Source organism: Lampetra fluviatilis, chromosome 43 (assembly GCF_964198595.1).
Source record: "Lampetra fluviatilis chromosome 43, kcLamFluv1.1, whole genome shotgun sequence".
NCBI lineage: Eukaryota > Metazoa > Chordata > Hyperoartia > Petromyzontiformes > Petromyzontidae > Lampetra > Lampetra fluviatilis.
The window spans coordinates 5431427-5453091 of record NC_136317.1 but is presented as its reverse complement, the minus strand read 5'-3'; the positions used below and the strand labels follow the sequence as shown (position 1 = coordinate 5453091).

The 21665-nt window shown below is 48.3% G+C and overlaps 1 protein-coding gene across 1 annotated transcript in view; it reads left to right on the top strand.

The window, feature by feature from the left end:
- The first annotated feature begins 426 nt into the window (after positions 1–426).
- Positions 427–21665, top strand: part of LOC144947047 (uncharacterized) — a 143297-nt gene continuing 122058 nt past the window's right edge. Inside the window, exon 1 of the mRNA XM_078876192.1 lies at positions 427–860. Coding sequence (XP_078732318.1) covers positions 765–860 — 96 coding nt within the window. The 5' untranslated portion in view covers positions 427–764. The remainder of the gene's footprint in view (positions 861–21665) is intronic.

The window sequence follows — 21665 nt, the reverse complement described above, 5'->3', positions numbered from 1 at the left end:
CACACGTATGTTGGACTTCTTTCGCACCGTACGTAGCCAATCGTGCTAATCGGAGTTGCGATAACCGCAACATCTCACCTCGAATTCCCCCTTTATCCTGCGGCAGTCGAGCCCAGGACCCCCCCCCCCCACCTCACCGCACCCCCGTGGCAAGCATCTTTACTACAGCACAAGGTGCTGTAGTAATTCAATCTATTCACGAAGTTTCGTCCGAATCCACAAACCGTTCAGCCAACAAACCCCTACAACACTCACACACACGAAAAAAACTTGCTGCTCCTGCCAAAAAAATAATGATTTTGGACGAGGTGTTGAAGCAACTTTGTTGCGAGCAAATTAAATCGGGGAGGGGGGGGGAATTGGGGGGGGGGGCTATGTATGTGTGTGTTTTGGAGGGTGGGGGGGGCTGTGTGTGTTCGCAGCACAGCGCTCGGCAGTGTGGGTGGGGTCCGATGGTCGTGGTGAGTGGGAGGAGGGAAAGCCTCTCCTCCCTCCTCATCCCCCCCCCTCCTCCACCTTCTCTGTGGCCACTCATGGAAGCACGGCAGCGGGGGGGGGCAAGCAGCGGCGCGAGACGAGCCACACGAGCAGAGAGAACCAGCAACGGAGTCGAAGACGAGCCGCGGCGAAACTGAGACGACGCAGCGCGCACAGAGCAGTCAGATAGGTGGCCGTGAGAAGTGTTCGCAGACGCGTAATCAGTTATGGTGCGGGCTTAAGTTGCTACTGCTGCTGGTGCTCGAGAGAGGAGAGAGACTACTGCCATGGCCATGAGTCGACACGACGCGAGAGCCAAGCTGTGGGCTCTGGTTATCATGGCCAACGCTTTCGCCTGGCTCATCACCGGTGCCGAGTCCGCGGTAAGACTGTGTGTGTGTGTGTCTCTCTCTCTGTGTGTGTGTGTTTGTACATCCAGTCTATGTATATTTGTGTGCGTGTGTGTGTGTGGAGGCATCACACGAGCGCGTATCACCGAGCTTACGCGTATTTGGCTGAGCAAATACGACACACGTCTTCGCCATCCGTCAAGCAAAACGTGCATATACTCCGCGCGCGCGCACAGACAACACACAGACAACACACAGACAACGCACAGACAACGCACAGACAACACACAGACAACACACAGACGCACACAAGGTATTGGGATCATAACGCGGAGAAAAGTTTAATGAGACGAGATGACACACCCCCCCCTTCCCCCAGTGCCGTGGCGATGTTCGAGAGTAGCTTTTTCGTTCGGCGTTTCGTTTTTCTGTAGTACTTGGTGATGTGAGCGTGCTTAACGGTTATCCTTTAGACGTGTCCGTGTTAGTGGTGCTGTTGTACAATACGTAGGTAATTCCTTCTGCGCATTGGGTACAATTCAGGATTTTCATCCTCCGTGAAAGAATGTAAACGCTAAATCATAGCACCGCCCCGCATAAAGCTGTCTGCGTGCAAGCGAGCCTTCGTCGGATGATTGAATTCGTGTTATCTATTCAGCTGTAGCGGTCTGCCTATGGCCGTTAACCTTCAGTATCGCTGCAATCTTACGTATGAATATGTTCATAACTCTCATTAGACATGGTCGATCCACTGCCGGATGGAAGCCTCCCCAATCACCCGGGGAGATAGTGGGAGGGATGATGAAATCCGCTAATGTGCAGTTATTAGGTGGATGATTATTAAAATTATAATTAGACTTTCATGACATCACCGCTCAATGAGAATTATCTCCTCGCATTCTTAAACACAAAACGCAGATTATAATTATTAGACTTTGATTGACATCAATTTGCTCCTACGCAGCTAGCAAAGCGCGTAGCTACAGTCCAGCACATGTACCTGGTGTTATAAATGAAAGCAAGATGTACAAAAAGAACCTTCCGAAATATGCGAAATATGCACGCACGACTCACGGCTACATGCACACTTATCGCGGCGTGTGCGGGGATATTGCGACTCGAAGTGGTGTACCGATCAGGGCAAAGGCTTTTCTGTCATGTACTTTTAATAATAATAATGCATCCCTTAAAATCCAATATCCGCTTTGGGTGATGTGATTTTAAACACGTGTGTTGACTCGCGGATACCTATTCATGCTTGGGGCTTACTACCTCATGATGTACGTGCGACGAGATTACTGCTCGAACGGACAAGCTCTGCCAGTGCACGTCAACTTTTGTGAGCAACATCAACCGTGAATGCCATCAGACAACAAAAAACACAAAACCCCAAACTCTGTTGTAAACCTCGTATTTACCCGCGACGGAGCGGTGGAACAGCGACTGGTCACTCCGAGTTGGATTCCAGACCACGGGTAACATTCGTGCTGAGTGATATCCGAACAGCTCCCGACCAACCTACACTGACCGGCGTGGTGAAGTATGGTTAGACTACCCCCTCCTCCCCCATGACCGACAGGGCTTGGGTATGTATGTATGTTGAACTTCTTTCGCACCATACATAGTCAAAGCGTGCTACTCGGAGCTGCGGGGAGTTCCCCTCATCCATTGGTGGACTGAGAATGGCTGGAATATCACGTTTTAATTATTGCAATTACACATTGAATGATAGCTGTCGATTTGGTTTAGGATGCAGATTAGCAGCGTTAGGGTGTTCCTCTGAAGCTAAGCAGGCGTTGAGCCTGGTTCGTACTTGGATGGAGAGTCCATCAGTGCTTGCCAGGTGTTGTAGGCGTGGAGCTGAGGCATGGCCAGGAAAATGGCAGTGCTGACATTCGCCCCCAGCCCTGGTTTCCTACCACACGTAGCCAATCACTCGGTTCATGGGTTTGGTCACACATCCCAGTATGGCATGCACCACATGAACACGTCTTCAGACTCACTGAGGCTTCTCTGGGATGAATATTATGCAATGTATGTTGAACTTCTTTCGCACCGTACGTAGCCAACCATGCATGATGCACACGCTGTGAACGACCATGCATTTTCTGTAGCGCGCAGTTGCAAGATGTACGTTTGACTACGTACGGTGCAAAAATAAGTTCAACACAGTATCTGCATTCGGGTTTTACCAAGTCCCTGTATAGCGAGCCGAAACATAATCAATGTCACTGCTTTGTAAAGCTTCTCGTTAGCTCAGGGGAGTGGGGCGCTACTTAAACCGAACCGGGTTTACGTTGACTTTTTTGATGTTGCAGTTTCATCGTTTCTCCTTCAGTTTTCTCAAAAGGCACAACGGACAGACAGCAGCAGGGTGGAGCATTGCTTGCGTTGCTGTACTCTTTAAGATAAATTGCTCTACTTGTTGATGCAAAAAAAATTTATTTGCTGTTAAGTGGCATGGCACGATGGCATTTTCGTCTTTCCACAGAGCGTGTGTGGCTTTTCAGACCGTTCCCTGCGTTATTGGAAAATGTGTAAGGCTGGTGGGGGTGATGATGATGATGGTGGTGGTAGTAACTGTGGGTTGGCTGTCTCCGCCTACGAGGTGAATATGTAAAAGCTAGGCGTGGCTTTGAGTCGTCTGTTCAATATTCATAACTCAGGGTGTGGTTGGGGCGTTAACTGTCTTAATATAATTATTAAATACATCTACTCCCTTTATGAGAAAGCAGGTGAGAGCCACGGGAACGATAACTACAATAAAGTAGTTGCGTTAACAAAATGCATTGTGTTTTGTAATCACCAAGTCACTGCTTTATTTCATCTTCCAAACCAGAACGAGGTGATTTTCGCTTGAGCACTGCATTGACCTCCCGCGGCAAGAGACTCTTAATCTTAACAGCCTCTCAACTGGCTTTTGAAGAAAGAACATCGATTGATTGATTCTCAAAATTCCCTGCACATAATATCCTCATGGGAGGAGCGGTGGCAGAGCGGTTAAGCGCACTGCATGATGATTCCCGGTCGCGGCTAATGGCAGTGGCAAGCAAAATCTTCACCGATACCCCTCCCCCTTCATCAATACGCACTGGGCAGCATGGTGAAGGGTGGTTAAACAAACTCCGTGACAGCGATGGCACGGGTAGGCCTTCAAACCATCAATGGATTGACAAAGGGCTGCACATAATTATTAATATTCGTAGACCGCTAATCCCCTCGTTGATAAAAACCCGTGGCGCCTGCAAAAGAATGTTTCCATATATCTTTTTTTTTCAAAACACGTGTGCTTTTTGTGTACCAGCTACATTAAAGTAGGCATTCCTTTCAGTTGCAGTGCATTAAATCAAACCGCAGAACAATTTGTGGCATTTTCAAAGTTATCTTTGCACAGAATGTCAGTGCAGAGTGAGCCTTGCCCTTTGATTTAGTTGCTTTAGAAGTTTGACATGGTGGGTGGTAACATTTGCGGTGCAGCTGGCAATTGCACTTTTCCCACGGGGCATGCTCTGTCTCTCGATATCCTCGGGAAATTGTGTTACTTGTCGGCAGGCATAGTTGGCTACAGCTACATGTTTTTTTTTCCACTGGACAACTGAATCTTGTCGTGGCCGTGCTTATTAAATTTAGACTGAAAACTCATGTCCTTAAGAACTACCTTTTGTTTCTACTTTGTTGTCTTTCCCCTGCACATACGATTAGCGCGATTGTCTACACACGGTGCGAAATAAGTTCAACATGTCGTACATACAATAGCCCAGACCATACATGCCTCAGGGAGGCACCGGGATGGTTTTTTTCCCACTGCAGGAATCGAGCCGTGCTACTGACATCACACAAGTGAACGAGCTCATACTTGGCTCAGGGAGTCATTAGGACTTTTTTTTACACTGCAGATAACCTAGCCGTGCTACTGACATCACACACGTGAACGAGCCCATGCGTCGCTCAAGGAGACACCATGATGTGTTTTTCCACTGCAGGAACCGAGCCGTGCCACTGACATCACACACAGTGAACGAGGCCATACGGGGCTCAGGGAGGCACCAGGATATTTTTTTTTCCACTGCAGAGAACCGAGCTGCGCCACTGAATGAGCCGAGACCCATGACGCCGTGTTGGAGTTGAACCGACTGACAGTGCACACGCAAGGAGTCGTTATCCCCGCCCGTCGGCTCCGCTCGGGCTCCCAGCCAAGTTGAGATGTCTCGTGAGGCCAGGAGCTCAGTGCGGGGATGGAGGCCCCCCACCCCCCGGAGAGATGGGATCGAGACGATACCGCAGATGCCTCGTCGTCGGAATGAAACATTGTCTATTGTGCGGAGGAGCTATAGCCGAGGGGGATAGCGATGCAAGGTGACTTCATTTAACGCACAAGACGGCAGGGGTTCTAACCACGTGCTCTCTCGGCTGCAGTGTCTCTCCACTGAACGGCACCATTTTTATTTTAAAAACATGTACAACATTTTTGGACATTTTCAGAGTGTACTGTACACGGTGGCACATTTGAGTGGAGACGTAGACAGTTAAACTCACGTTTCCCGGTGAGCCAACAACAGTCGCCCTTCGCTATTCGGATTTGCAAAAATGAAATTGAGGATAATGTCTTCCGAGGGTGCAAAGAATTGTGATGTGTGGATTCACCTCGCTTAAGGACATGTATAACATGTAGTGTAGGTGTCAGTTTATTGCTTCTGCTCCCACTTACTCGGGCTACCCTGTCGATGTTATTGTAACAGTACAAAGTACATTACGTGGGAACGATACATTCATTTCAGTATTGAGCTAGTCACCTTTGTATACCTGTCCTGTATGCCTGTCCATAGAGGTTCTAGTGGAGGGTTGGCTATAGTCTATTGTGTGCTCCTACGGTGTGACCAGTTGTGTGGGTGACCGCCTCCTTGCTCAGACCCATGAAAAAGAGCTTTATAGCTAATCGGATTCCTCCAGTATAAATATATATTTTGATTATGTTGCTGTCCATGGAATCAACTCAAAAGAGGACCTGCACAGGAGCCAGTCGCAATCTCAATGCCCTCCCACCTATATCAACAACTGTTCTGAGCACACTGCTCATAAATAAATTCACACGTGGCTTTGAATTCACTTTGATTCTTTTTTTTTCTCTTTGGCCATTCCCCGCACCTCTCAGCAACCACTACTGACCTATTTTCGGCCAGTCGGCACGGTGTAGAACAACAACTTCCACGACCCACGCACATAGCAAGGGGAGGCTTTTATCAACCAGTCGATCACAAAAGGGTCGTATATTTTCGTTATTTATTTGGCCATTGGCTGGCCTGCAAGAACCCACTCGCGCTATCCAGCTCATTTGGAAGCCAATGAGGTTTGGGGGGGGGGGGCGATTGAGATGGCATGGGAAATTGAGGCTCGGCTCGGCGTTGGAATGGTTGCTCATAGGACAGCGCTGCCTCGTTGATAAATGTGACTGGACATATGTGAAAAAGCTTCGTAGCTCATCGGATTCCTCCAGTCCAAATTAAAGATTCTGATTCTATAACACTGACATTCGCTCGTGTAAAGGGGGAGGGGGGGGTCTGTGAGTCCGCTTAAAGTCCAGATTGAGACCACATGAATAGTGCCACAGTCCAGTAAATCCGCCATGCCGGGTCTTGATGGCAATGCCATGGGTGAGAATCTGGCTCCCAGCCAAGCGCACACCTGATGACTATGCAGGCATGCTGGGCAGATTAAGATCGTATTTTTTTAACTTCGAAACTTCTGGATTTTGGGTCTGCAAGTTTTCCTCTGTTAAAGATTGCCATGTATTCCCGAAGCCAGACGAGGAATGGGTAGGTGCTCTGGAAATGAGAAGCCTCGGCAGTCGGTGTACCGTATAGCGCATTCTTTGGGCAACACGCGCGTGAAATGTTTGCTTTCAGGCGAATTAGCAAAGGGATTTTAAGGCTGCCCGCTAAGTTCGAGTGATGGTCCACTTGTTACGTTGATGTGAGGGACAAAATGTTTGTCAAACGCTCAAATTTCACTGCTCAAATTCACTTTGGCTGTTACTTCTCGCGTCACTTTCATCGTCCACGACGGGCGCTCAATGCCTGCACGAAAACGAGTGGACATCTTAAGGCGGCAGTGGTGGCGCAGTGGGAACGCTTCGCGCCTCGCAGCAAGAAGGGCCTGGGTTTTATTCCTGACTCGGACGCCCCTTCCTGCTTCAGTTGTTCTGCGCAGGTCCCCCCCCCCCCCAGCTGAAATAAATTCCATACGATGATTTCGGCCAGACATCCCAATGCTGAACTATTGACACTGCAAATTATTCAATTGTAATTACACGCGGCAACATCGCCCCCTAACGGGAAAACGTGGCAGGTACCTCCTGAATAGGAGTCTTGAGACTCCTTGAGGCTTTTCCAGGGTAGACAAAGCATACTAAATAATAGTTTATACGGATGCATGTAGAACTTCTTTCGCACCGTACGTACCAAAACCGCGCTAAATCGAAGGTGCGGGGGAAGGGCAACAAAAGTAAATGCAAAAAGCAGTTCAAAATAAATGCGTTTTCAATCTAGGCTTAAAAGGTGCTTTTGAGGCCTTGCGGGAATTGTGATGTAGAAAGCGGAGTTCATTGCTACGTTTATACAGCGTAGAGCATTTTAGTTTCTCAAACTTGCCTCCACACATGAATCATTCTGGTACATCGAAAGCAGCTCCTGTGTAATATCCCACATAATCCAGCCACGCGCGGTTAGACCCCAAACGACCTCGGTCAGTTTGTGGGTTTCCCCCCAAAAAACCTCAGGGTATGTCTGTGGTTGGACTGCGGGTTTGTTCCTCAGGGCATTTGGGACCTGTTGCCTGTCTGTTGAAAAGTTTGCTAAAGCTGTTGCGGATGTTTCGCGAAGCCAAAAATTACCAAAGCGAACAATCTAGGAATAATTGTTTTTTCCACAGGAGCTGGAAGGAAGACAGGTGGGTGGCAAGCAGGGCCAGGCGTGGATTGTGTCAGTGGATAGGGTGGAGGAGGTTAGTTGATTTGTATGGTGGTTGGACAATTTGAATGGCTTCAGAGTGGACCTGCGATTTCTTTGCGTTCGTTTGTTGCGTTCTTAATCATATTCATTCCATTTGCACCATCGGCATCGTTCCATGAGATGATGTGTCCCTTTACAATGCTCGCAGGGCTGTGCGTCTTCCCGTGTTGGAGAATTCCCCACAGAATGCGATTTAAAGGAACTCTTTTTGAAATACTTTTTTTTATCCACGCACCAATTTCCCAGCTCAAATGAGCAATAAGGCGGCGGTTCTCATCTCCTCTTTACAACCCTGGTGGAAATTCCACAACCCTATGGCGGGAGTGGGTTCGACGCATAGGACAACAGCTGTTGTCGCCCCCACAGAGCGGTTCCTATTTTATCGATCTTCAAAAGGATGATGGGCCAAGTAGACCCCCAATCAGGATCTAAATTCACAATCTTCCAAGCGCAAGCCTACATGCTCTGGGGGTACAGTCTTCCGCAACCTGCGATCAAGACAACGTTTATAGCATGGCCATCACACCAAAAACATTTAACATTTTCTCAGCTGAAATTGTCAAAATTTAAGTGAAAACAAATCTGACAGTGGATCTGTTTTAATAGATATTCATTATTGGCCTGCCTGAGAGCACCAACTCTCGGCGCTTGAGAGAACCCGGTTTAATCGTGGGCCATCGCCTGAAACCTTATTCGAACCCAGGATCTCTGTGGTGTCGGCTCAAGTTTTCCGACACCTCAACCACCTGGCCACCTCCAGCACACCTGCAGTTACTGAGATTCGAAATTGCATTCCCCTTTAAAAGGGCTGCCCGCGTTACACACAAGGGATATGGCAACACAGAAGAGCCATCGCGAAGACCGGCGCGTGCCACAATGTTTGACCTTTTTCAGTTCGCCTCAGTGGCTCTCTCACATTAGCAAGTCTGGCGGAAAAATAGACAAGAGGTAGCTTGGGATTTACACCATTTAACTGCACGCGAGCATAATTACCGACAACACTGTAAGCTATTTTAATTTGAGGAAACATTACACACATACAGCTTCGGAAACCCAGCCTTAACACACTTAGTTACGTGTCATATCTAGTGATATAATCGATGTCCCTGTGCTTTAAAGAAAATGTCTCAAGTGTTGCTTATGAGCTTCAAATGTTTGTTGACCGTGTAACCATGGGCTTGTCCTCCCACACGCTGAGCACTCATCAGCAGAACTGGCCAAACCTTCTACGACCAAAATACACCTGGTCTCATCATTTCTTGGACGCTAAGCAAGGTTGAGCCTGGTTAGTATTTGGATGGGTGACTGCCATCACCACCTTGGCCAGGTGCTATGGGCACGGGTCCGCAAGGTGTGGCAGTGCTGGGTGAAACCCCTGCATGTGTGTGTGTCTGGTGGGTTTTCTCCGGGTTCTCCAGTTTCTTGCCGCATTAATCCAAACTCTAATTATTGGAATTGACCAAACATTCCAATTGGAGCAGCACCCTCCTGCGAAAGAGTCTTGAGACTCGGAGAGGCTTTCCTGGAAACACAATGGACATTATTTCTGAGTAAGATTTGATAAGCTTTTAACCTCGCTGAGATAAGTAACAGGTGACAACCCTAGATTCAAAGGAGCAGATGCACACCACAGTCGCTGCTGGTGATGACTGGGAATCGCATCGCGAGGGATCGTCAAGCGACGAGCGTTTCTGTGAAAAACTGTTTGGTGTTACAACATGCGCCCGTAACACTACTCCTTGCCTAAAAATACATTTGTTCTCCTGAAAACAATCGGCCCTTGCCAGCCTGCGTGTGGGTGACGGATGCCACAGCAGCCAGCCATGGTGTATTCTGGGGGAAAGAAATAAAACATACGCCCGGTCAGAACTCATGCCAAGTTCCCCCCCTTTGGCACTTTGACATAAAAACACACACACGCACATTGGGAAACTGTATTCAGCAAAGGCTGTCCAGAGAGAGTTGCTGTGTCGAAGTTGATGTTTTGTATGCAAATGTAGTGTAAATTGGATCGGTGCGGTGTTCTTGATTCTCTATATTGCGAGCAGGGTGGATTGTACCGCGCTACGAACCCGCCGACCCGAGTTCGATTTCTCGGACATGGCTCACGTCCATGGCAAGTGACATCTGCACCGGTCCCGGGCCAAATAAACCCCACGACCAGCGCAGCATGGCAAGGCCCTCATCCAGCAGTGGATTGACACAAAGGGGCTGTACCCATACAAGTGTAACGGAGCTCACCGTGTGTCGGCGTACTGTATTATATTATGCCGCAGATTCTATCATAAGCTGGCAAAAGTGACTTTAGGCTAGAGATTAAAATAACTTTTTTTTTTACGGCCTAGCAAGCATCTCTCCTGTTAACGACAACTGCACTGTACCTGCGTATTAATAGATCGTCTTCAGTGCAGAAAGAATGGGCCACAAAGTAAATTTAGGCTGTGGCCTTACAAGTCAGCACTATCCCACACACACACGCAGAGACCGGAGCCCTGTGGGTTTATGCAGCGTCTAAATGAGACAGCATCCCAGGGTCGCTGTACAGAAACAGCCACCGTCAATAATTTTGTAGAAGAACAAGAGGCAGTGGGTCTTGGGCAGAGGTGATGCGGAAGGTGTTAAGTGTGGACTTGAACAGGGACAGTGAGTTGACAGCATGGATGGCTGGGGGCAGAGAGGTTCAGACTTCTTAGGCAGTAGAGCAGAATGAGTGACCTTCCACTGAGTTAGCCGGTGACTTCTACAGGAATCAATCCTTTTATTGCTGGAATGGATATAATCTGTGGAGGGCAGTAGAGATGAGAGCAGAGAGGTAGGGGAGTGCGTGGAGGTGAGTAGAATGTTACGAGAGGGGAGAGGTGGGAGAGTGCGTGGAGGGGAGAAGAGTGGGATGAGAGGGAGTATAGTGAGATGAGAGGGGAGAAATAATTCTAGATTTGAAGCTTTCGTGACTGCAAGGATTAATATTCTCAGGTTTTTTCGGTAAAGTCACGTAGGTATTAGGAGAGAAATAGGTCGGGTCCAGTCCGTGGAGGACCTTGAAGAGGGTGAGTGCGATCGTGACATTAATCCACAAGTTGATCGGAAGGCAGCGGACGGGACGCAGTGCGCTCAGATTCACGGGGACAAGTGACAGGAAGATCTGGCCACTCTGATTCTCCCCCCCTCCTCCTCCTCTATCCCCCACCCCACCGAACGAGGTGCGGCGACGACGCTCGATAAGAACTCAGCCGCGTTTGAAACGTCGCCTTCGAATGACGCCAAATTTCTCTCAGAAGGAAGGGCACGCGGCCCTGCTTACTCGCCTCTCTCTGCCGCTGTCCCCGTTGTGCTAGCGAGGGACCGATCGCCACGACACGCGGATTTTAAATGTGTCCCCCCCCCCAACGTTTACCTACTGTAGTGTGGCAGCAGCGCGTGTGCGGAGGCTTGTGGAGTTGGCAGCCCATTCATCTTCAGAGGAGACCCCGCGTTCGCTTTTCTTTCTTGGCTAGAGCCGTTCTTGAATTTTGTGACGTTTCGGCCCTCGTCGTAACAAAAAGTAAAACGTATTAAAATATATATTCCTTTGTGCCCAATTGTGAAAAAAAGTATAACGTATACAATTTTTTTTAAATCCTTTGTGCCCAATTGTGACGGACGCTTGTGTTGCGCCCGAAACGTCGTGATTTATTTGATTTTATACCTACGTGACTTTACCGAAAAAACCAAAGAGTATAGTATAACGTATATCAAAAAAATGAATTCCTTTGCTCCCAATTGTTGTCCTCTCCGATGGCAGTGCGGTGACTCCAGTGGGCCCCCTACCCGGAGGCGCATCGCTCCGGGTTTGTTGCGCGCCCACGCCCCTGCGCCACCCTCTGCTGCTTGCGTTGTGTATATGGGTCCTTGGCATTGATTAAAACAAAAACAAATCCGAGCACTTCAGATACTTCAATTGCATGTACGTATTGTTGACGCTCGGTATAAACTGGATGCATCATGATCATAATCGTCATCGGCCATGATTCATCTACTGCTGGATGAAGGCCGCCGCAGCCCGCCACCTCTCACGATCCTGCGATGCAACTATCGGCCGCGCATGTGCACACCAGCTGATTTCACCGTTCCATCTCCTAGGCGGACGTCCACTCGGATGCCGTTCCATTCCCCTGGCTGCCACTGTTATTACATTTTCTTAGGTTTTTTTGGTAAAGTCACGTAGGTAAAAATAAAAGTAAAATAAAAATCAAATAAAAATCACGACGTTTCGGAGGCAACACAAGGTTTTTTCGGTAAAGTCAGCTATCGTGCTGTGACGGTTCCACCTGGAGACTGAAGCTTGTGTTGCCTCCGAAACGTCGTGATTTTTACTTTCTTTTTATTGTACTTTTATTAATTTTATTTTTTTTTACCTACGTGACTCTACCGAAAAAACCTAAGCATATGAATCCTTGCAGTCACGAAAGCTTCAAATCTATAACTGTTATTACACTTGACCATTGTTCGTCATCCCTTTTAGTCGTGACGCGTCGTGCCCGAGAACCATTTCCTTTTTTTAGCCGCTTGAAAGGACGTCACGAACCTTCAAACGTTCTCTAATCCACGTGTTCCTCCTCCTGCGTCTCGGTGTAATTCGTAGCGCGCAGGACTATGAATCAAACTCGGGTCGCCGGGTTCGTAGTGCTGCGCGCTTAACCGCCCGCATCGTCGCTCCGCCCGACAATTGCCAATACGTTAAATTTCGATTTAAAGCTTTCGTGACTGCAGGGATTCATCTTCTTGGTTCTTTCGGTAAAGTCACGTAGAATGGAAATAATAAAATAATAAAAATAAAAATAACACAGAGTCTGAATTCAGACTCTTTCTTCTCGACAGACCTGTTCTCCACCTGAGGACGGCTGCTTGCGTTGTGGCCGAAACGTCTTGAGAATTTATTTTATTATGTTTTATTTTTATTATTTTATTATTTCCATTCTACGTGACTTTACCGAAAGATTGTTTTGTTGAGCCAGATGAGAACCCTAGAGACCCGTGATGAGCCTCCCTTTGGCGAGAGTGACTTGGGTCAGTAAAATAAAGTACGGCAATGAAGCGAAGAGAAATCGGAACGATAAAAGCTGTCGCGTGAGATCCCCACCACTTTTTTGCCGCACGAACTTAAGATCGATGTTCACGCATTCCCGGTCGCACAAGTTGGCTTTCGGCAGATACTTTTTTTAGACTAATTATAGTGCACTATGCTCAAGAAACATTGAAGAGGCAGGGTGACTATTGTACCAACATGTTAACAGACAAGGATAAATGCCAAAGATAAAAAATACACAATATGTCTGTGTCTGTTGACATATTAGTACGATAGTCATCTACATTAACTCTGTATGGTATATGGCCATTGGTTCATGGATCAAACAAATTACAACTCCTGTCCAGGATACCAGCAATTGTCCACAGCGCATTACTCTGCATCACGGCCTTGTATATCTTTTGGCTGGGACGCCGATTGTTTTGTTTTTTGTCTCGTGTTTTATGGATACGCCCTGTCATTTTGTTTGAATGTTATCACGTTGCGGAGTTATCAAAAGCCTTGTCACGAGCAGCAAGAGATCTTCTTCAGTTTCAGAAGCCCAAATTTGGCGCCGGCTTGCTCACGCACCTTTTTGCCGAGCAGCGCCACGCCGTCGGGGCGTCTCCCTTGCTTCCTGCTCATCGCCGCATCGATCGTCAATTTTGCGATCGCGGCTGCGATTTAAAGGGTTCCGGCGTTTATTATGTTTTTCATCGTCGTCTTCCGTGCCTCTCGGGTTTTTGGGAGCCCCCTGCTTCTCCATCCACCTCTGTCGGGGGGGGGGGGTTATCTCGCCGGTCGAGCCCACGGTTGGCTCCAACAGGACAACCCGAGAGAGAAAGAGAGATGTCTCCTTGCTATTTGAAAATGACGGCGCCGATAAAGAGGGCTTTTCGTTGCATTGCTTGAGATTGTGGTCATGCCACACCGCCGCTGCATTTCGGCGGAGCGTGTGTTGTGGCTGTCGGAAGGGGGTTAGTCACAACACACCGTCTCCAGCTCGTGGCATTTTAAAGTCAAAAGCGACTCTTTTGAGATCCATGCCGCTGATAGCGCCACGATCAAGGGCCAATTCGAAAATGTCACATTTATAACCGCGCGGTCGTAAACGCAGTGAGTCTCTCTTGCCTTCGTGGAGTTCAACGTGCTCTTGGAAAAGGTACATGCAGGTTTTGCTCAAAATGTTTCAGTCGCGTAGTTTCACGTGCATTGGATTCAATGCCGCAATGGGATTTCTTACAGCTGATGCTGGAGCAGTGATCGGGAGGGGAAAACCATTCACGCCGCTGGCGATTCGATGAAAATGCACGATTCGATTCAAGAATCATTTTTTTGTAGGTCTGTTTTCGTCATCCCGTTTGTAATTCGGGTGGTCTTCCTTCTTGTCGTGCACTCCGATCCACGGACGGTGGCGTGGCCTGGCAGCAGCCCGCTCGCCGCTTGTCACAGAGGTTAAAAAACAAGTAAACCCGTAAAAACAAAGTTTTTCACTATAAATCCTTTATATGCGTGGCGGCTAGAGTCTTCTCGTCCTCTGGCTTGAGATGGCTGCCACCTATGGGTCAGATGATTGTCTGCCAGTATTAAGCAATTGGTAATTAAATATTTAATTTGTTTTCCCTAAACAGTGTAAAATTTTGGGAATTTTTTTTCACGAACATTAATTGTCTCGCACAACGAGTCTGTGTGGAAAATGTCAGCTCGATTGGATCACGGGAAGTGGGTTAAAAAACGACCGAAAGATTTGCACGGTCGTAAGCAAGCAAGCAAGCACGCAAGCAAGCAAGCAAGCACGCAAGCAAGCAAGCGAACTTAATATAAAGGATTTAAAAACATAACGTCGCCGGCGACGACTACCAAAACACCAGCCAAAGTCATTAAATATTCCCGTCGGCTTAATCTTGACTTTTTCTCCTGCTAATCGCAGCAGATCTGAGCTTGAGATATCTGCTTGTGGCACACTCTCCAGAGAGACCCTAGCCCTGGCCACTAAACAAATTGCGGAAAGATCCAATTTAAGTAAGTTAGGAATATGTTTTTTTTTGCTCCGCAAGATTGGCAGTTCTTCAGCATGGTTTTAAGGAAGCCAGACTGCTGATGAGACGCTGTGTGTCGAAACCGGTAAAGAGTATGCTCGTCTGAAAACAATGTTGCTGATATGCACTCCCAGAAGGCAATGTGGCTGATGGTTTGCATAAGAAATACTTTGTATTTTTCCATGTGGAGTAGACATCTTGTCTCGTTCGTTATTGTGTAATTTAAGTAAAGTATTGTCATTTACCGTGCACGGTAAGCAGTGCTTGAGTCTGTTTCCTGTCTCAGCAAGCTGAATTAGTGGCAACCAATGGTGGGCAAACTTGCAAATCCTTGCACGAGTACGTTTTAACGCAGAACGGGCATTATCATTAACATGGAGGTGAGGCTCATCGGAGTTTTTTCGGTCTTTCCAATCACACTTCCAGGTAGAATCTCAGAACCGTGTTTTTTAAAGCCTCGTCGCAGGTACGTCGGTTACATACGGTGCGAAAGAAGTTCATACATACTGTACGTAACATCTCTCTTACGTCCAACGAGAGATTGAGGCGGAACTTTATTTTCGGAGACAGAATTAGAATATTTATGTCGGAGGAATCATCCAATGAGATACAGCGCTCTTTTTCACAGATGCCCAGCGTTGTCGGAAGGGCAACGCGGTTTGGAGTGTGGGCACCATCTCTTGCACTGTCCCCCATGCGACTCCGATGAGCACGTTTGCACGCGCGTACGCTGGACTTCTTTCGCACCGTACGTAGCCGACCGTGCTCATCGGAGGTGCGGGGAAGGACCGTAGCGGTGTGAAACAAGTCCAATGTACATACATACATGCTCACGGGGTTCTCAGTGTGACTTGTATTTCATCTTTACTGTGCGTGTTGTTGTCACTGGCAACATCATGGCCATGATGCATGCCCTCTTCGTGCCGAACGGGCAAACCTTCCAACGGGCCTTCGCATTAGGGGTCCTTTCTGTTTAATCGATAGCGCGTGACCACTTTTAATTGCCACGCCATTGTTAATGGAGGATTTACGGAGTTTAAAGGGAAACGTGTGAATGCCAAAATTCATGCTTTTGATGCCACACTGAAACGCCCCCCTCCCCTCCCCATATTCTATTACCGTATATCGTGCGTTCCAAAACGAGCCATTGTGATTTTCGTCAACACGCAACCCCATTGGCCAAACTGCAGCGCCATAACCTACGAATTCCTCCACGTGATAAAGTCCGTTTCACTCTGTGCTGAATACTACGATAGGCGATGGCGGTTCAATTATTTATTTTGTGCTGATAGATGGGGAGGGGGGGGGGTTATTGGGCGGGTAGGGTTTTTTTTTTAGATGAGCGTGCTGAGTGAATGGGAGGGTTTGTCTCTCTGCCGATGACACTGCCTGTGTTGCTGAGGAGCGTGAATACAGCAGGCGGAGGAGGTGGCGGCGGCGGCAATGAATGGCCTCACAAAAGATGCCCCAAGACAGTCGCACGCATTCTGTCTGTGTGTGGGTGAGCGCGTGGGTGCGCGGGGAGCGGTGGTGCGGCGGTTAGCGCACTGCACTACGAAACCCGGTGAACCGAGTTCGATTCCCGCTCACGGCCAACACCAGCGACGATTATTTGAACCAGTCCTGGGCCTCCCCTAGGTCGACTCTGCCTCAAATAATAGAGACGAAGGCGGTTGGGCGTGGTGCCAGCCATCCACCCCCTCGCGTGCCATGCCGGCCTTCATAGGTGCTCGTGAACAGCACTTGCCCCTACAGCCTGTTAAAGCTATACGGGGATCTTTGTCTTTCTCTGTGTGTGGTTTTGTGGAGTGGTAGTGTAGTGGTAAACGCACCGCGCTATGAACCCATCGACTTTAATTAAATTCCTGATTATTACCAATAACGTTGGGGGAATATTTGAACCAGTACTGCGCCTCCCCTAGGTCGACTCAGCCTTAAATGAGTGCCCGGCGCGGTGTTTAAAGATCAGCACTGGGGAGACAAAGGCGGCCAGGCGTGGTGCTGGCCACCCATCTCCCTCGTGCGCCGTTATGGCCTTCGTAGGTGCTGCTCGCTAAACAGCACTTGCCCCCGACCGTCTGCTGAGGCTACCCGGGGGATCTTTGCATTGTTGCGCTTGTCGCCATGGCAATGGCCAGGAACTAAGCACGCCCACGAGCGTTCCATTCTGACCCTCGCATTCATTTAAATAGGGGCGACCTTCGTTCACTTTGATCCTTTATCCTATTTGACCGTAACCCCCCCCCCCCAAGCTCCTTCAGCCCAGGGCCTTTAAAAATTGGATGTTTGGCCTCGCATTTGTATTCTTTGCTGCAGAAGCAGCAGCGATAAATTGTCATTGTTTAGTTTGTTGTCCTTCCCCTCCCACCACCACCTGCACCTTCGATTAACACGCTTGGCTTCGTACGGTGCTAAAGAAGTTCAACATATACATACATACGCGGGGAAAAAACGTGTGTATGTTCTGAACACAGGAGCCCTGTCCGGTCAGTTTGAAGGGACATTGTGTTGTTGTGTGTCGTTGTGTACACTCCGACCACTGAAGTATGTATTGATACGTAGAGATCCTACCACGGGACTGAAAAGAGACTTGCCTGTTTGAGGTGTAAGGACATTTCTAAGACGATGTATTGTGTTTATGTACTCAAGTCAAGCAATGTTTCATTGTTTAGCCAGGTGAGGAGTCAAGACACCCCTCATTTGCGAGGTTAACCTGAATGGGTCACCGACATGACAAAGGCCAAAAGAAATAAAATCAAGAATGGCAATGAAAACAAATAGAAATCGGCACAAAAACAATTGCGTCTCGTAAAAAAAATAATATATCTTCCGCCATTTTTCTCTGGCGCACGTGGCCTTGTCCAAATCTTGCAAATGGGACTGTATCATGAATTTCTTGGATTCTCACCTGGTTAAACAACATAGACTCGAACTAAAAATGTGTTTTCTTTTTACCGTATCCATTACACAGCAAGGGATTGCACGTTCCCACGCACTCTACCCTGAGAAATGTTGTCCCATTACACTCGACATTATATGTGGAATTCTCAGGAGGCAGGAGTTAAGCCGAAGCCAAATTTATCTTGATTTTTTTTCACGTGCAGTCATATGGTGACCGAGCAGAGATGGTCAACTTGCTACACTGGAGAACCTGGCTGCCTCACAGGCAGCCAAAACCCTGAATCGAACCTAGGGTCTCAGTGGTGCAAGCTTAGCCACCCGGCTAAGTCCACTGAATTATAATAAAGTTAACAACTACTGTACTTTAGGATGTATTTGCTACTGGATATTGATCTAGGGCACAGCACACAGTACAGTTGTTTTATTACAGAATACACTTTGTTTATTTAATTTATTATTATGTATTTTTGCTTCACATAACCACCACATTTCATGTTTCACAGTGATCACTTGACAAACTTGGACCGACTACAAAGTTGTTTGTTGTCAAAAAAAGCCCCTCTTTGTTCGACGTGAAATACCAAGCGTGCATTATTAAAGTTATCTCCCGGTGCTTTAGCTGACATTCCCATGAAATGCACACGAGAGAGAGACATAAAAAAAAACAACGCGGGCAAATGTTCAAGCCGCTGCATTCTGACTCACGGCTCCGCGGATCAAGGAGTTAAGTAGAAAAAAAGCGCAAATTTGTGGATGTTTAACGAAACGTTACGATGCTGTGTTTTGCGCCAACTTGGGTCGCTCGCTTGACTGCTCGGCGAGCGAGCACTCCCCCCTTGCCGTCTGGAATAGACGCAGATGAAAACATCGCTCCGGACACACAGCTCTCATCCGCGCTTTCCTGTTATCCACGACGTGTACACGTACGCACGCTGAACCTCGCTTCGCGCCACCGTACGTAGCCAACCGTGCTCGTCGGAGGTGCGCGGGGAAGGACAACAAACTAAAGACAAAACGCAGTACTTAAGCCATGAGTTTTTCAATCTAGATGATCTTGGATGGCCAGCCAAAATCCGCTGCTGCGAGGATGACCGGAGTTCGCGTGGCGGTGGTTTATGCCCCTGGACGAGATCAGCAGCAAGTTCCGACGCCCGTTATTGGCTGCCCGAAATTGCGCCTTCGTTATCTGTGGCCATTTAGTCCAGGGAATGAGCCTCGGCCCGTAAAATGATTCCCTCTCGTAATGGAAAATTATCCGCGTGCGTGTTGAGTGCCACTGCGGGCACTGCCCCGTTATCCACCCCGGGTATTTCCAGACGAAAGGAGTCGCCGGCCCAATTGAGGTTCTCACTCATCCGTGGATGTCAGTCCCTCCAGAAGTGCTGCATTCTACTTGTTTTCCACGGGTACTTTCTAGATGATCGCAGTCACCCAGCAGTGAGGATACATCCATCCTATTATCCGTGCTGATCACACCTGTGATTAGCACACCTGTGATTAGCACAGTTGGCTACGTTCTGTGCGACATAAGTTCTACATGCATACGTGTGACCATGCTGACGAGAGGAATTCTTTTTCTCCAATAAACGCGGATAGTAGGATCTGCCATATGGACAAAGATCAGAGGTGTCATTTATTTAAAGATATTTGCAAGGACCTTGGCATTAGCGATCACTGCGCCACCATCATCAGCCATAATAAATCCACTTTTGGATGAATTCTCCTGGTGCCTTCACACAAACTGATTTCATCGTTCCATCTCCGAGGTGGACGCTTTCTGTACCTTGGCTGCAATCATTGGAACCTCCACGCACCGTGGAGTGAATTCGGTCGCTGGTAGTCAACCTCCGAAGAATGTAAATGAGAGAACCCCACTCCCTACACTGCCGGCAGCCATTTTCCCACCCGAGTTACCTCTTAAAAATGTCACGTGGCTTGAAACAAGTTAGGCGAATTTTTTTCTGACCTTTGGATGATTTGTAAAAAAAAAACTCACCACCACAAGGTGAACCCCTCCGCTCCCCCCAAGCCCCAACTTGTAGTAGGGCACGACCGTCGTTCAAGCTGCCTGGCTCTTTAAGGGACTGCTTCGTGGCGTTCTTCTACGTGCAATTTGCGGCTTTTGAAAGATTTTCGTTTTTTTTGTGTTTACCGAATTCGACAAACAGATGGCCCTGGGCTTAAACGTCCTTGCAAAAGCACGTCGCTTGTGAGTTGTAGAATATTCCTCGAGTTGAAGTTGATTTTTATTTGTTAGACAACTGATCCCGTTCGGCCAATTGCCCGGCTATTTTAGAACGGTAGATCCGTGGTACGTGAGCACAGCAGCAGCAGCAGCAGCAGAAACAACCAAAGACAAAAACGTCAACGTTGCAGAGGAGTACAACGGGGGGGGGGGGGGGGGGGGTCCTTAAGGAATCTTGCACATCTAGCAAAGGGTAAATGAGACCCACGTGAAAAAAATATATGTATTAACAAATGTAAAATGTTATCTTGGTTGCCAACTCCTGACGTAGGGCGACAATGCTAAAAACTAAACCAAGCTGATTTTTATTTTATTTTACCAGCTAAGGCTCACTCGGCTATAGCTATTTTTCAGAAGTGACCTGGCTATCACATATTATAGCTCAACGAAGTGGCTTATCATTATGTGGACATTTATAGGAGCCAAATACTCTGAGCACATATTGATTCTAAATATGGAGGGAAAGACCGGTTCGACCCGGAGAAAAATCCAAGTGACCACGGGGAGAACATGCAAACTCCAAATATACAGCAGGCGTCAGGGTCGGGATCGAACCGACGACCTCCTGCATACCAGGCGAGGTAGTTAACATCTCGATGCAGGTGCAAGTTTTTTTTAAACTTTTGACCGTGCACGGGCGAGCGCTCGGACAAGCCGGAGGGTTTCCTCAACATCTCTACACGACGAGGCCGTGTTCCACGGGAGTTGATTTTCCCGGACGCGCGCCACCTTGCGCCAGGGCTTTCGTTTTCCTTCCTGTGGCGCAGTTAAAGGGAGGGCGGCGAGCGAGCGGAAAGGTCACGCCGCGCAAACGGGCTTGCCTCGTTTTCTTCGCCCTGCTGACGACACTTCTCATCAACGCGAAATTCTCCGCACAGACCGCCCGAGCAGAAGTCTCGTGTGCTGGATCTGTTTTAGGTTTCATCCTTACACCCGGGTCAAAAAAAAAAAACGGCAAGTGATAATGAACGTGTTTTTAAGTGATCATTGAGGCAGTGCTCCATCTACATTTTACAGCCCTGAGCCAGTGATGGAAATTCCTTCATATGTCTGCCTCTCCAGACATACATCTGTCTGGAGATTATGTTTTGAGAGACAGATTTGTCTGGAGAGACAGAGTAAATGCGTATCCATCAACGCAGCTTGAACCGGTTCTGCTGCAATCTCCTAAAGCATGCACGAGTCTGAGTTTGTAGCACGTGGATCGTGACAGCCTTCTCCCAGCAACTGATCCGTTCTGCAAGTAGCCTCCTGCAGCTGGGCTCCCTCCTTTGCCCCCCCCCCCCCCACAAAAAAGTCTCTGTTAACATTGACCACTGAGGTTTGGTCGGGCAAGTGCAATAGGTTCACGAGTAATGTATTCCACGACGAGGATTACCGATGAAAGCATTGGCTAATTTTCCACGTGCGCGTGAAATATTTAACTCGTCGTGACCCGAGCGCCCGAGTGTGTCCAAGGGACCCTAACCGTGTGCGTCGGTGTGCCGGACGGCTGCCCGAAGCGTCGTCCGACGTTCCACGCGGCGCCACACGCTGGCCCGGGGCGAAGCCGGATAGCGAAAAACGTTGGACATGCTTCCGAGGGGGCACCGCGGCACGACT